Below are 14,269 nucleotides of genomic sequence, written 5' to 3'. Positions count from 1 at the left end.
GCAGACACACATGAAGTCATATTAAATGAATCCTTGTATGAAACTGTTATACGTGTAAGTGCATATGCATCACATTTAAGAGATATGCATGACGTTTCAATGAGTGGGGGAGTCTGATATGAGCAAATATGAAGATTTTTTTTCCTTCCAAACTAAGACTAAATGGAATAGAAGAAAGAATCCCCAGGGCACAGTGGATGCCATGTCTTAAGCCAAGACAAACAGCCAGCTTCTCCCTGAGTTGTTCGGGCCTCCTCTGTGTTTCAGTTGATTAGCTTTACACTGCAGTCGACGGATCATTAGGCCCCATCCGCTTCAATAATGCAAAAAGAGCAAACCATGCAAACACCGCACAGCCTTGTCTGCCTCTCACCTCTCAACACAGCGGGTGCCACACAAGTAAACAGCACATTATCCAACCAACACCGTGTGCAATGACTGGCATGCAGCTATGCAAACAAGCAGTCATGCACACACCTGACACAGTTATCAGTCAAATGTAATGTATCACCAAGCAGGTATAGAGTGGCATGAACACCTTTCCTCTTGCAGTGCTGTTTTGTAGTGCAAATAATAATAATAATAATAATAATAATAATAATAATAATAATAATAATGCTCAACAGTCCTCAGCTATCGCTTCATTCGTCTCCGGAAATGCAGCTGACATCATATGCAGGGCCACCCTGATGACAAATGGCGGATAGTAGCAGATAGCTTCGGGCTTTGTGATTCGACATCCCCGCTGATATCCCAGCCTTGGCTGCATCAGGGACAGAGCAGCCAATGGCAGGATACAGCTAAGCCAGATGCAGACCAATGGGAGCGGAGCTGCTTTGTTTTCCTGCCTGCATGGCTCTGTTAAGTGCGCACATGTGACCACAGAAGGCGCTCGCTGGTATTTAAACATCACCGATATGGCCCAGAAGTGGACAGCTCCCCCCAGTGCAGACAAACAAACCAAAACTAAACATAATGGCTTCTCTGGCTCCGTGTTACAGACGCTTTCACGCCGTTCTCTTTTTTTAAACTCTCGTAAGGATCTCCATCTTCGCAGCCGCGCATCATCGTTCAGCATCGACGTACTTATTTTACGCTACTGACGGAAAAGGCACCCATCTCTCTCTCTCTCTCTCTCTCTCTCTCTCTCTCTCTCTCTCTCTCCGCAAACGGCAGCTAGGCGGATGACACCTGTAGCTGAATCTGGATCCAAATTTCGTTGAAAAAAAGGGGGGAGGCTGGATTGTTTCACGTCCATTCAGCATCCGCGCCCTGCAGGAGAGGTGCTCCGGCGCTGCTTGATCTGGAGTAGGAAAGCGCAAAGGTAGCCTAAAGCCATTTACGGACGCATTAATTTGTAAGCCGCTCACTGCGCTCGCTTGCAGACAGGAAGGAGCATGGATAGAGAGGAATTTGCTCTGACTAGTGCTTTGAGGGGATTTGTACAGCTGGGGGTGTGCGCCTGTGGACACTAAACTAAGAACTGAGGCACCGACACTAACAGCTTGCCGTTTCTCTCCAAGCTTCTTCTGTTTGATATTTCATATTATTTGGCAAGGGGCCAGAATTTTTTAAGCAGTCATGGGGAAAGAAGAGTGCAAAACAATGCTGGACGCTTTGAACAAAGTGACCGCTTGCTACAGGCATTTGGTCATCGCCCTGGGGAGCACCTCGGACTCGCAGAACCTGCGAGAAGAGCTGAAGCGGACGCGCAAAAAGGCCCAGGAGCTGGCCATGGCCAACAGGACTAAACTGACCTCTCTGCTCAAAGACAAGACCATCAGCAAAGAGGACCGGGCCGAGTACGAGCGCCTATGGGTGCTGTTCTCGAGCAGCATGGATCTCCTGGAAGTGGACATGAAAAGGTCTCTAGAGATAGGGCAGGATTTCCCTCTCAAGGTGCCGACGAGACACCTCATCCAGACGGGGATGACCGGCAGCACCACCACCGTGGCGGCCCGGGCCATGAGCGTGCAGAACATGAAGTACGAGGCGGACAGCAACATTGACACGGCCGACCTCCGCGACCTGCAGTCCGAGATCTCCCAGGTCACCCAGATGATGGAGGAGATGGAGATGAAAGTGCAGGTGGCGCCGTGGGCCGTGGAGGCGAAGCAGGAGGCGGGCGCGGAGCTCAAGTCCAACATGAGCGTCGGGAATTCCTCCGTGGGTGTCATCTCCATCTGCGAAGAGGAGCCCAAGGAAGAAGAAGGAGGCGGAGGCAACAGGGATGCTAGCTTCGCCTCAATCTGCGCTGTGTTCGTCTTCTTTGTCATCATTACAGTCGCTGTGGTTCTGGGATATTTGGTCGTCAATATGTCCTGAACTGTCCCAACCAACAGCCCACCCTGACGGAGACCCTGCGCGGCGGCCCACGAAGCGCCACCGTGCGCCAGCGCAGCGACCTCTCAAGAGAGAGGAAGAGCTTCTCCTGGTGGGCACGAGGTGCTGAAAAACTGCGGACACGTGAAGTTATTACTCTTTCTCGGATTTGTGAATGTATTCGGTGGAGTTGAGGGAGCTGCACTAGATAACATGTAGAACAATATAAACCAGAGAGTGTGTGTATGTGTGGGGGTGTGTGTGTGTCAGCCGGAGGGAACGGACGTCGGGCACAGTTTGAGGTTAAGTATTTGAAGGGGCCAAGGGGTCGTAGTATTTTTGGAAGAGGAAAAAAAAAAAGTCCTGAAATTACGTGACAGTGTCTGGCCATCAGGATGATACGAACAACGCGTAATCCAAGTGGATTAGTGGAAAAGATCAAGCGTAAATGTAGCCTACTGTTAAGTATTCCCCTTGATGTTCTGCTGATTGAGGCTTTCACTTTATGAATTCCAATCCAGCAAAGTCCGATGTGTTCACAGGGGAGCGTCTAGTCAGAGAGGTGGCTTCAGGTTGTACGGAAACTAATAGAGTCACAGTTAAAGCTCACATCACACAGGTAGGGTGTGATCAAAGCCGCACTGTTCCACACTCCTCTTAGCACAGTTTCAATACATTATCAAATCTGCACAGCCAGATTGTAGTAGGCCTGCATCTTACTTCACCACATTGAATCACAATGTGCTTCATGAGAGCCTTGGGACCTAAAAGACTGTCCACAGTCTTTTGATAATGCACCCGTTCACTGTAAGCCTGTTCATGTTCCTTTTCAAGGTTTTTCTTGCAAACAGTGTTGAATGTATACATGCAACGTGTGAATAGAGGGGTTTGTACAGCACATACAGACCGCTGTGTCAGATAATGTACATACTAAGTATATTTATTATAATAAAATTTTGAAACACAACTTGAAAGCATGCTTGTACTTTGCAGAATAATCCCACCCAGGCATGCAGGGAGTGATGCATCAATTGAATGCACGCCACGCGTTTCCTGAATGTGTGAGGCTTTGGGGTCGAAGCTAATGGTTTTAGATGAGCCCAGTTTGGAATCACTGCAGAGCTTGACATATGTACGTCAGATGTACACAGAGGTATTTTTGGCAGAGGATTACAGTCTTACACGCAACCAGCTTGGTGTTAAAATATTTGGTTTAAAATGGAAAGGAGACTAACACAGATGCTTTTAAATCCCTAATGGTTTTAGTTGTAAGAGTCTTTGAAGATATTCTCGGGGTGGCACGTCGGTGAGCTGATGGCTGTCAGAGCCAAAGCCTTTACAAGATTTCATACAAAACAATCTCAGCTCAGATATCTTAATCAGATGCTCGTGAAGACCAAAGACTGTCTGACAAAATCCTTGGCAGAGAGATGTGAGTTCACCCAAGTCTGACTCTGACTCTTTGCTGTTAAACTTAGCAAACCTTCATGAAATAAGAGGCAAGAATAGGAATGGCTGTAATGCTCTGAGATTGAGGATCACATGCGTCTCTTTCTCTGTCAGGGCTTTAGACAGGAAAGATATCATTTCAGTGGGCAGATCATTTCGTTTCAGATTCACTTTGTTTCACTTTATTTCAGGCCTACCTGCCTTTCTTTTGTGAGCTCTTCTCACACAGATCAGACAGTGAAGCTCGTACCTACACAGCATTATAGCAATTATTTGAGTCAGAATTATTGTGTACGTTCAAAATTCAAATCTTCATTTCTTCCTCAAAACTGTTATTTATTTAATTGAAACAAAGCTCTCTGTGGGTCGAACAGGTTACAGAATTGTTTTTATTAGAATGAAATTTAAATTTAAATGGATTTGAGATGATAAATCTACAATTAAATGAATAAATATTACACTTTCCAACCTAATAGTAAGGTATATGGTAAGGTTGTCAGAAGTATCCATACTTTTTTGGTACCATGTGTTTAAATTGATAAGATCTCCATTAATTATACATTATCAAAAGTAACAAAGCTATAAAAAAACAGATATACAATCAGTTAATAATGACATTTAAAGGACCAGTGTGTGGGATTTACTGGCATCTAGCAGTGAGATGGCAAATTGCAACTAACTGCAACTGAACACCCCTCTCAAAAGGTGCTCTCTACAGGCAGCGTTTGGTTTGTCTGTTCTGGGCTACTGTAGAAACACGGCGGTGCAACATGGCAAAGTCCACGGAAGAGGACCTGCTCCCTGTTTAGATATAAGGAGCTCATTCTAAGGTGACGAACACACCGCTAGGATTATTTGAAGGTGATTATACACTAATGAATTATGAAAACATGGTTTTGAATATTATATTACATTTCTGCCAATGGATTGTCCTAAATCCTTCACACTGGCCTTGCTGAGAATATAATAATGTTATTTCTTTAAAATTATCGCACCAGCACTGTGTGCACGTTTTTAATAAAAAAAGAAAAAAGATGATCTTGTTTTTTGTGCATAGGACTTTGTTTATTCTGGTGGTATCAAAAGAGTTATTGAGCATCTTTTTAAATACCAGCATGGTATCAAAATTCTGGTATCGTGACATTTGTTTATGGTACATTATTGTAGTGAAAAAAAGAAACAACCCTCACTGCGCCTCCGTTTAGAAGCCTAGTAAAGAGAAGTGTTTGATGATCAGTGCTGAGATGTCAGTGTAAGGATTCTGCGTCTCTCCTCTGTTCCTGCTTCACAAAGATCCTCTGACATCAGCTGGTTTGGCACTTTCTCGTGGTGCTTTCAGGCAGCAAAGAAGAGAAACCTCAGGATAAATTCAGCCATCCACATTATCACCTGTGGTACGGCTGCTGGAAAATGTCAGCAGTTCTTACGTGCCATCGTCATTTATTTCACAAATATATTTGAATTATTGTTGTATGATTGCTTCAGTGTGAGCTCTAATGAAAAGTCTGTTTTTTACTGCTTGCAGCTCAGCATTTCCACATCTAGTGAGCTCTAAATTGACCCCAATGATCACCTCCCCCATCCCTGCAGAGATTCTCCAATAATTGTGTGAGGTTAATAGACCCCTAGCATTTAAAGACCATTCAGCCTTAGTTGCAGGCTGCGGTCGTATTATAACATCAAATTTAATTACAGCCGCCCTCCTCTTCCAAGCACAGGCCCGACCCGTGGGAGTAATGGATTTGCATGCAGCAAATTGCATTTCTTATATTGAAAAAACAAAAACCTGACCAGTGTACAATTTAGAACATTAAATGTTTATTCTACAGAATATTTAAATGCCTTTCACCGTTTTCCACGTTCTTTAATTCTCATTCAAGGCTATCTTTGTCTTCTCATCCTCTTGACGTTAGAAACCTGTGGAGACACATTAATAGAACATATGTATATATAAAAAAAAGCTCAAATGCAAGTGAGCCCCTCTCCTAAAAGCACTGAGGCCGCTGAACCCTGAGTATCTTTTGGCACGACATGAAAAGCGGCAGCCTGCTATGCTCACACCTGATTCACAGCAGGCTTTCCGACATCTTGTTTATCCTTGTTGTTGTCTCACAGGGGCACCGAGCTCTACAAATGGTGAGTCATGAACCTCTTGAAAATCACAACAGACTTAACATTGTCATCCGCAGATCCAAAAATATAAAGACCATGAATTAAATATGGGGAGGAGAAGGAGGGGATTTAAATAGTGGACGAGATAAAGTCTCCTGAAAGGCTGCACTTTAAAATCTGTCCCTCAAGTTTTAAGAGGAGGATGTTCATGCTAAAGTCTACTAACTTGGAGGCTGTTTGAGGTATGTTCAAATTATTTTGTCCCAACCTCTGTTATGTCAGCTGCTTCTCAAAATAGCACAGCATCAAAGTTTTAGAGTATGTACTTCATTAAAGAGTGACCCCTCACAGGTGAGTAAATCCACGTTCTGCAGCCGTATGGGGGTGTTCAAACTGATGTATGCACGACAGGAGCCATGTATTTGCTTCACTCCGTTTGGACATAAAGTAGGCACATTGGTACACAGAGAGGCGAGCCACACACTTGGCAGGGAGAGACCGCTGCATCATCACCTCATCTGGACAAAGATGGTGGGTTTCCAAGGCTGGGAGTTGCCATAGAAACCCTCAACTGACTCTCCAACGCAAACAGCACAGAAGGTTGTGCGATGTTATTTCAACTCGCCCCCTTTCGTGCCACCAGCGTCCCCCACACACGCACTCTGAAGCAGAAGGAGATGTGTGGTGTGAGGACAGCTGAACGAGGGGCAGAGCCTCCACGTCCTCGCCCACGCTGGCACAGGAAATCTGTCCAAAAGATGAAAATCAGGCTGAGCAGTCTCATCATGTTAGAAGAAAATACCTCCATCAGGTCAGAGTGACTTAAGGGTACATTTGCTGGCAAAAACAAATGAAAAATCGATAGATTTAGTCACTCTCTCTACAGATCTTTCCCTCTTCTCCTCTCTCGTTCAGTGTATCTTAATCTTCCTGATATTGTTTATTAAGCTCTCCTCCTGCCAAGTTTGCTGATCACAGCAGCCCACTGGTTTATCACATCTGAAGTGCAAAAAGAGGAGGAATCATGGCCATGCTCCTTAAATATTTAGTAAGAAATTAGAGAAACACTGACAAGTTCCCTGTGCATTATTTCACCTATTGTTTTAAAAAGTACAGCGGTTTTACAAAGTCTTCCTGAGTGCATGTAGCAATCTCCTTTATCCAATCACGTGTTCACAAAATGGTGAAACTCACTCTGTCTTCACTTGTGACTGACCGAGCCTTTCATACCCAATCATGACACTCTCACCTGTTACCAATCAACCTGTTTACCTGTGGAATGTTCCAAACAGGTGTTTTTGGAGCATTCCACATCTTTCCCAGTCTTTAGCTGCTCCTGTCCCAACCTGTTTGAAGCATATTGCAGCATCAAATTCAGAATAAGCAGATATTCACAAAAATCAATGAAGCTGATGAGGTCAAACATTAAATATATTGTATTGTTTTCAACTATGTCAGAAAAAGATTAGCAAATGATCACACTCTGTTTTATGTTTTACACAGCGTCCCAACCTTTCTGTAACCAGGAGTGTTGCACCTGTTGAACCACAGCAGGACAAAGTGATGCTTGTGGAGATGTTGTGGCTGCATCCTCATTGTTACTTTAAGAGATTTACCTTTTTAGAACATGCAGATGTGACAATTTCTCAAGCACCCATTTCACTTATTCTGCCTGTTTTCACTGTGTGCTCACAATTGACTGCAGGTGCTATCTCTAAATCCCTTTACAGATTTGGTAGTCAGCCTGTTACTATGGTTACAAGGTAAATTTGGTCAAAATAAAAAGGTTACTTCATTATTTTCTTTATTGCGTGGAGCAAACTAAGGCTCAGTAAAGCTCCACGAATCAAACGAACTCAGCAGTGTGCAATAACCCATTTTCCCTGAACCACGTTAAGTCTGCTCAACCTCTTAAAGTGGACTCTTCATTTTACGTGTGCTGCAAATAGCAACTGGGTGTATCTTGGTGAAACCGTCAAGTCCTGCGTACAATACGGCCAGTAGCAATCACTTCGATTATTACAACTCTGTTACAAATAAAAAGAGAAGTGAGGAAGCCCCCCAAACCTCAGCCATGAAAACAGTCATGCTAAGACCCCTAAGGAAGCAAATCTAGGAGTGTCATTGGCAAGGGCACAGTAAGTCTTTTCTCCTGAAGACATTTTGACATGTCACAGCAGGAAAATCAAAGGTAAATACTTAAACCAGTTCAGAACCCTGCAACTGTTCGCTCATTGACGATTGCTGGCTCGATGTCACACTGTTAAAGCCTGGACACACCAGGATGAATCCACACCAAGTCAACTTTGACTTCTTGCTCCATTGATCAATAGCAAATTGTCTTTAGAGTGCTGACCTTTGAGGGGATGGAAAGCAGGAGGGTCAAATCTGAGGGCGTTATCATAGTTTATTAGCTGTGTTGCACCATTTATTTGATTTGATTGATTTATTTATTTGTATGTAACCTCCTCTGTTGGAGGAAAACCTGTTCAACATAAAAACGATGGCTGACACACAGGTTTTAGACAGGAGTCAGTGGTACAAATATATCTGTTTTTTAATAAACCAAAGGTTAGCAACCAAGCTAACAAGCTTGCTAACTGATTGCGAGCAAGCTCATAAGTGCTGAGAGCTTACTTTCCCCCTTCAAAAACCTAAAATCTCATTGAAATTAAACAAAATGTCAGAAAACTGAGGGGCTACTGGTCTGGATGAGCCAATGTGACTCTGTGGTGTTACTGTCGCTTCACTGTGACACATGAACAGAACAGAGTCACTGTTAAAGCCATCACCTGTGCTTCTCCTGCTATGACCAGTCAAAATGTCTGCTGTGAAAAAGGCTGAAATGATGTCCTCATAGGCACAGGAGCTGTGGGGCTCCGACAGGAGGCACGGCAACTCAAAGCTGGCTGTTCAAGTCATGCGAGGGGACTTGTTCTACAATGGGGAGCAGATGATTGTACTTTGGTGTGATGGTGATCTGTGCGATTATAGTGTATGGATCTAACACCAAAAAGCGGTGCAGTCCAGAATCCTGAGGATCCTTCTGGGGGGTTGTGCTTGTATCCTGCTTAGCCTCCCCTGAAGTGTCCAGTGGGTAATCTTTGTCACCTAGAAAAAAGAGCAAAACAGCAGACAGGAGAGGTTAATCCATCAGAAACATTCAAATGACTTTCATCACAAAACCGATCCTCACAAGCAAGAAAATGAGCAGCAAACTAAAATACATTCTTATTTTCAGGAGATTATACACTCATGAAAACGTACTTATGAGTATTATATTCCACTGATATTCTAGATTTGATGTGATTCTTTCGACAAATCCACCTCTCAGCCCTCAGCCCACTCCTTCCATCCTACTGATTTGCATTTGTGGGAGCCGACTGTCCCACAAATGCATCCTGATGCTTTAAATACGAGTCAGCATTTAAAGCATCAGGATGGAGTATGGGGGATATTACTTCACTAACCATCTTAACTGTCAGGACGGAAGATGCCACCCAGTGTGTCTGGCCAACAACTAAGCTCTAAATTCACTGTTGGTTTTGGTGTTTTCATGGCTCTATACATACACAAATGCATAATGTCACTTCACATTCATTCATTCATCATATTACAGTTTCACTAAACACATCATTGACTTCATGGAACATGCGCTTGGCGTGCGCCCCTGCTGCTTTGGCTGTGGATCAGATGAGACAGACGATCAGCACCTGGCAGCACTGATATGTAGGGGTCATACTGTATGACCACGGGCAGCATCTGTTCGCAGCCCTCTGTGGCGCGCTGGTGGGAGAAGTCGTGGAGGTCATTCAGCAAAGGGAAGTGGCACATGCGGCTGAGCTCGTAGAACTGCGGGGGGGCGATCCACAACTCCTGAGCCAGGTACCTCTGCAGGACCTCTGAGGGCGTGGACCACTGAAATGCACAGAGAGGTCGTGTTTAACCACTTAACGCTTGTGTGGGACACTGTAGCATCCATATAGAGAAGACGGCAGGCAGATTTCTGTTGTAACCAGGAAGAAACACTGCACAATATTTGTGTAATCTGCCCAATTTCAGCCAACTGATTAACTGTTTCACTTCTAATGATTTACCCATTTTAAAACTTTTGTCAAATACGACCTTGAAGCTGTAATTTGCAACATCTGATGTTTCTTGTTAGAGAAATTCTTATACTTAATGCCCAATCTGTGTGATCACCTCGTACTGACCTCATATTATTATCTCTGTGAGAGTTCGTGCTACTATCTCATGTTGACAGGAGAGTGAACACCAGATAGGGATGGAGCATTTCAGTTCCTCCCCTCAAGGCCATCTCACCCGTTTGCTCCTGTATGACAAACACCGAATTGTCTTCACCATGAGAGTGGCAAGAAGCAAAGCCTCCGCTCACTTGGCATTTAAACTCTGTATTATTGAACATCTACACTGCAGGCTCTCTGTAGTGACTTGCTCTCTTGTGGCAAGAATAAACATTCTACGCTCATAAATTTCAGGCGGTGTTCCTGAGTCTTCCTTAAAACTTTTCCTAACATTTCTAATACACTGATGTGATTATCACCTGAAAGCGCACTATTTCCTTCTCATCTTGAAGCGTGTATGGCATCTCCTGCAGGCAGCAGATGAAGAAAGCTGTGTCAAACCTCGTCACGCCAGGTCGCCCTGCGGGGGTCAGCCAGTTGCCCCACTCATGCAAAGCCCAGATGTTGGGCAACACCTCCAGCTCTCTGCACATCCTGATGAAGTTGGACGGGTTCTGGTTCACCAGAGTCCTCCATTTGATGAGCTCACTGCTGCACAGCTCGTTCACTTTGCTCAGCACTCGGTCAGTAACTCGTCTGTCCTCGATGCTCTTTAACAGACTCCTCTTCTCCTGTTTAGACACCACCAGGAGCACGCCAGACTCCTCAAACGTCTCCCTCAATGCGCAGATACGGAAGGCGACCTCCCCCGGGATGGGAGAGCCCAGTTTCACTCGATCTGTGGCGAAGATGGGAGGTCTGGTCTCCACAGGCTGTTTGACGCCTCTCAAACCAAAACTGGGACAAGTGCTGAAAGCTCTGAAAATGTCCAGCCATTCGCTCGAAAAGTCCGAGGAGTCCACCATGCCGCCGGGAAACACGTAGGCGTTGGGCATGAACCCGCTTTTACTGCTTCGTTTAAGTAACAAAACGTCGTAATCGAAACTGGACTTGGGTGGCAGGTGTGACCGTCCATGGCTGCTGCCCAGCGGTGAACGTGGAGCAGCGGTCAGCGGTGTCCTTGACGATAAACTGTCCGCTCCGAGTTTGTGGCCTGCGGCTATGATAAGAGTGGCTGCCTCCTTCCAGGTCTTCAGCGTGGTGTTCATCCTGAAACTGCCAGCGTGTTTTCTTAATTTCCACTCTGTGTGTCTGAAAGTTGCACTCCTCGGTCGCTCAACCGGCTTCTTCTTCTTCTGGCTACATATTCTTCCTCGTTCCCTTCTTGTTCCCCCTCCCTTTCCCCTTTGAATTTGATTGGCAAACCCGCGTATACGCGCAACACCACCCCCTGCTGGACTGGAAAGGACATCACTTAGTGCTGATTTTAGCTCTCTTCTTTCTTCATCATACCTGTTCCGATCTATCACTCCATGTTTGACACGGTGTGTGTCACACACAGTGTGTGCATTGTCCATCAGGGTGCTTACCTATTCCATGGAGTGCTTGATTCAGACCTGCATGTCCTGTGGTGACCATCTCTTCTTTTGCTTTGCTTGCCATCACCACCTACACATTTTTGAATACTGTGAAGATGTCATGAAAGGTTTCATACCTGGTATCCTGCCTGCATGACAACACTCCAGACTTGATGCTTGAAAGCACTGACAAGCTGTCAGGGACGATTACAACACTGGGTTGCTTCTTTTCTTCCACCCATTGTAGTGCTGTGCCAGTATTCCCAGTGCTCAGCCTGCTGCCTGTAGACACTTGTTTTGCTGGAAGTGATGTGATTGGGAAGGACCTGAGACCGAAAAAGTTCCAGCTTCTATTATGGTTCATTAACAAATAAAATTAAAAGATATTAGATTCAACTGAGTGTTTGTGCGACTTTCTATCAGAGTATCATTTATTTAATTCCATGTGATTGTTGATGTGATAATTCTTTTACAATCTACTGAGAGGCCTTTTAACATTGATGTGAACCTGATATGGAAAAAAAAGCTTCCCTATCCATTGCCTGTGGGGCTGTTTACAAAGGGTTTGGGTAAAGTTCACTCCAATAATTAAAAGCATACAACCAATATTTGAAATAAAATGCAGATTAATATGGACATGATGCCTTTTTGATTCTGTATTATTAAAATGCTTTTACAATCACTGTATCTTGCAAAATTGAACACAATGTCCTTTAAATCATTTGAATTTGATCATTTTGCACAGTACAAACTTTCTTTCCGGCTGTTCAGCTTTATGCAAGTTTGATGTTTCAATAGTGACAGATTGTCTCTGTGTTAAAAAGATCAAACAGTGTGAAGGTGTTGACAGTGTGATGGAATTTTTCTGCTTTAGGCCTGAAGGTAATACGACACATTGTTTTCCCTGGTCACTTTCTGGTCATTTGCAAACCTAGAAACAGCAGGCCTGTCTCTTTCAGAGCGATAGATAAATTCTTTCTCTTATAAGGATGACCGGTCAGCTGTCCTGATAAGGCTCCATCTCAGACGGGAACCAAGGTCAGAGAAGACAGGCTGTACTGTGGCCCAGACTCAACAGGCTGACTGACTATCTCATGTAACCTGAGTGGCATACAACGTGACTTAGATTAAACATACTGTTTTATTTAGGATCCACTACCCAATAAAATCCTCACACATATTTATATGAGTGAAGAAAGCCTTGGGCATCATGCCCAGGAGTAGCCTGGGATTGTGCTACCCATGGCTGAAATCTGATTGGCCACCCCAAGGGCCACACATTATCACAAAGTATCTGCTCAGTGAAAGGCGGGACCATAGTCTGAAGGCTTGGAGAATGAAATATGATAGCTTTGTAGTATATTTCTATGGTCCCACTGTTGTGTTGTGATTGGTAGGACTTTTTGTCTTTCAAATGAAAATGTTAAAACATGAATGTAAGCAACAAAGATGCTGTAATCTTAGTAATAGGAACAGATATGAGAAATGGTAAATTAATGCTAATCTGTTCCGATGTTACATCACTGATGACTGTTGCTGAATGTCACTGCTCAGTGCCACAGTGGAATTTACATTATAGTGATACAATCAGTAGCAGTTGTACAGGTGAAGTGAGGCTTCAGGATAATGGTCAACACTAGATTAGCTCAAGTAATGAAGAGCCATAAAGTCAATGAAAATGTCCGTCTAAAGGTTGTTCAGGGCTGCAGCCAGGACATGTTTTATTGTCATGAAGTCACTTTTACCATCTAACAAGCAGATAATTTCTGCCTCAGTAAGTTTTAATGCAGCATTGAAACTACACAGACCCACCAAGACTGATTTTTTGCTGTAAATGCACTTAGCCAGATCCTAAGCCCCAGTGAATGTGTCTGAAAGTTGCATTGTGTTATTGGTCTGAATTTCTTGTTCTCAGGGTTACTGAGTTCATATGCCAATGTGTTCTTGTGTTAGCAGATTACCATGAGCATGCAAGGCTGTCTGCGGCAACTGTTCAAATTCTCTTACGTTAAAACACGTCCTTTGTATTTCAGAGTGCCTAAAGAGCTGTTCCAAGTCAACAGTGGATCAGACAGGAACACCTTCAGACTGTTGCCTCTCTCGTTTTTGTGTCCTCTGCATATTCATCAAATGCTGAATTATTTCAACTTTGATTTTAAACGTAAAGAAATTCAGTAATAACCATGCCTTATACATACAGTTTGTACAGTCACGTGCTATGGAAAACAATCCACAGATCTGTCTTCGTTTTGTCCATCCACATGAGCAAACTACAGCTCTGCTGGAGCTTACACACAAGCATGTGCTGGAGGTTGCTTGGTTCAACAAAGCAGAAGCGGAGATATACTGTATGCATAGTAAAATGTGGTGATGTAAAGATTGAAGAGGTTTGCTCAGTAGTTAACAGAAAGTAGAACATTGTAAAGTATATTTGACCTTATCTGATAGAAAGAGACAAACAGGGAACAAAGGGTGGGCCAGAGTAGAAGGGAATGTAACACATGTGTGCACGCACACACACACACAGACACACACACACACACACACAGACACACACACAGGTGTCATATATCCTTATCAAAGGGGCATTGTGAAGAAAGTCAGGCGAAGGTAAACTCAGAAGGAAGTTTTCAGAGTTCCATTGAAAACTAAAAGTGTCCTGAAAGTGTCGACAGTGTAAAAGAAATACAGCCTAATTGGCAAAGGATGAAATATCTCATGTCT

The 14,269-nt window shown here is 44.0% G+C and overlaps 2 protein-coding genes across 2 annotated transcripts; one reads left to right on the top strand and one right to left on the bottom strand.

Annotated features, from left to right (window-relative positions):
• The first annotated feature begins 869 nt into the window (after positions 1-869).
• Positions 870-3,289, top strand: LOC139327677 (regulator of G-protein signaling 9-binding protein). The gene has a single exon (XM_070962223.1). It carries the CDS (start codon positions 1,582-1,584, stop codon positions 2,323-2,325), a length of 744 nt encoding a protein of 247 aa, XP_070818324.1. The 5' UTR covers positions 870-1,581; the 3' UTR covers positions 2,326-3,289.
• A 4,005-nt stretch (positions 3,290-7,294) lies between these two features.
• Positions 7,295-11,356, bottom strand: nudt19 (nudix (nucleoside diphosphate linked moiety X)-type motif 19). Its single transcript, XM_070970053.1, has 3 exons — positions 10,448-11,356; positions 9,597-9,801; positions 7,295-8,994 (listed from the first exon to the last, which is right to left on the bottom strand). The coding sequence occupies exons 1-3, from the start codon at positions 11,234-11,236 to the stop codon at positions 8,783-8,785; spliced, it is 1,206 nt and encodes a 401-aa protein (XP_070826154.1). The 5' UTR covers positions 11,237-11,356; the 3' UTR covers positions 7,295-8,782.
• Between the last annotated feature and the right edge of the window lie 2,913 nt (positions 11,357-14,269).

Source organism: Chaetodon trifascialis, chromosome 1, assembly GCF_039877785.1.
Source record: "Chaetodon trifascialis isolate fChaTrf1 chromosome 1, fChaTrf1.hap1, whole genome shotgun sequence".
Taxonomy (NCBI): Eukaryota; Metazoa; Chordata; class Actinopteri; order Chaetodontiformes; family Chaetodontidae; genus Chaetodon; species Chaetodon trifascialis.
The sequence above is the reverse complement of the archived record's forward strand: the minus strand, read 5'-3'. Positions and strand labels throughout refer to the sequence as shown.

Coding starts and splice junctions, on each gene's coding strand:
- nudt19 (XM_070970053.1), bottom strand. CDS start 11,236: ATGAACACCACGCTGAAGACCTGGAAGGAGGCAGCCACTCTTATCATA. Junction 9,802..10,447: donor AGGAAATAGTGCGCTTTCAG/GTGATAATCACA, acceptor TGTGCATTTCAG/TGGTCCACGCCCTCAGAGGT. Junction 8,995..9,596: donor CTACATATCAGTGCTGCCAG/GTGCTGATCGTC, acceptor TCTTTTTTCTAG/GTGACAAAGATTACCCACTG.
- LOC139327677 (XM_070962223.1), top strand. CDS start 1,582: ATGGGGAAAGAAGAGTGCAAAACAATGCTGGACGCTTTGAACAAAGTG.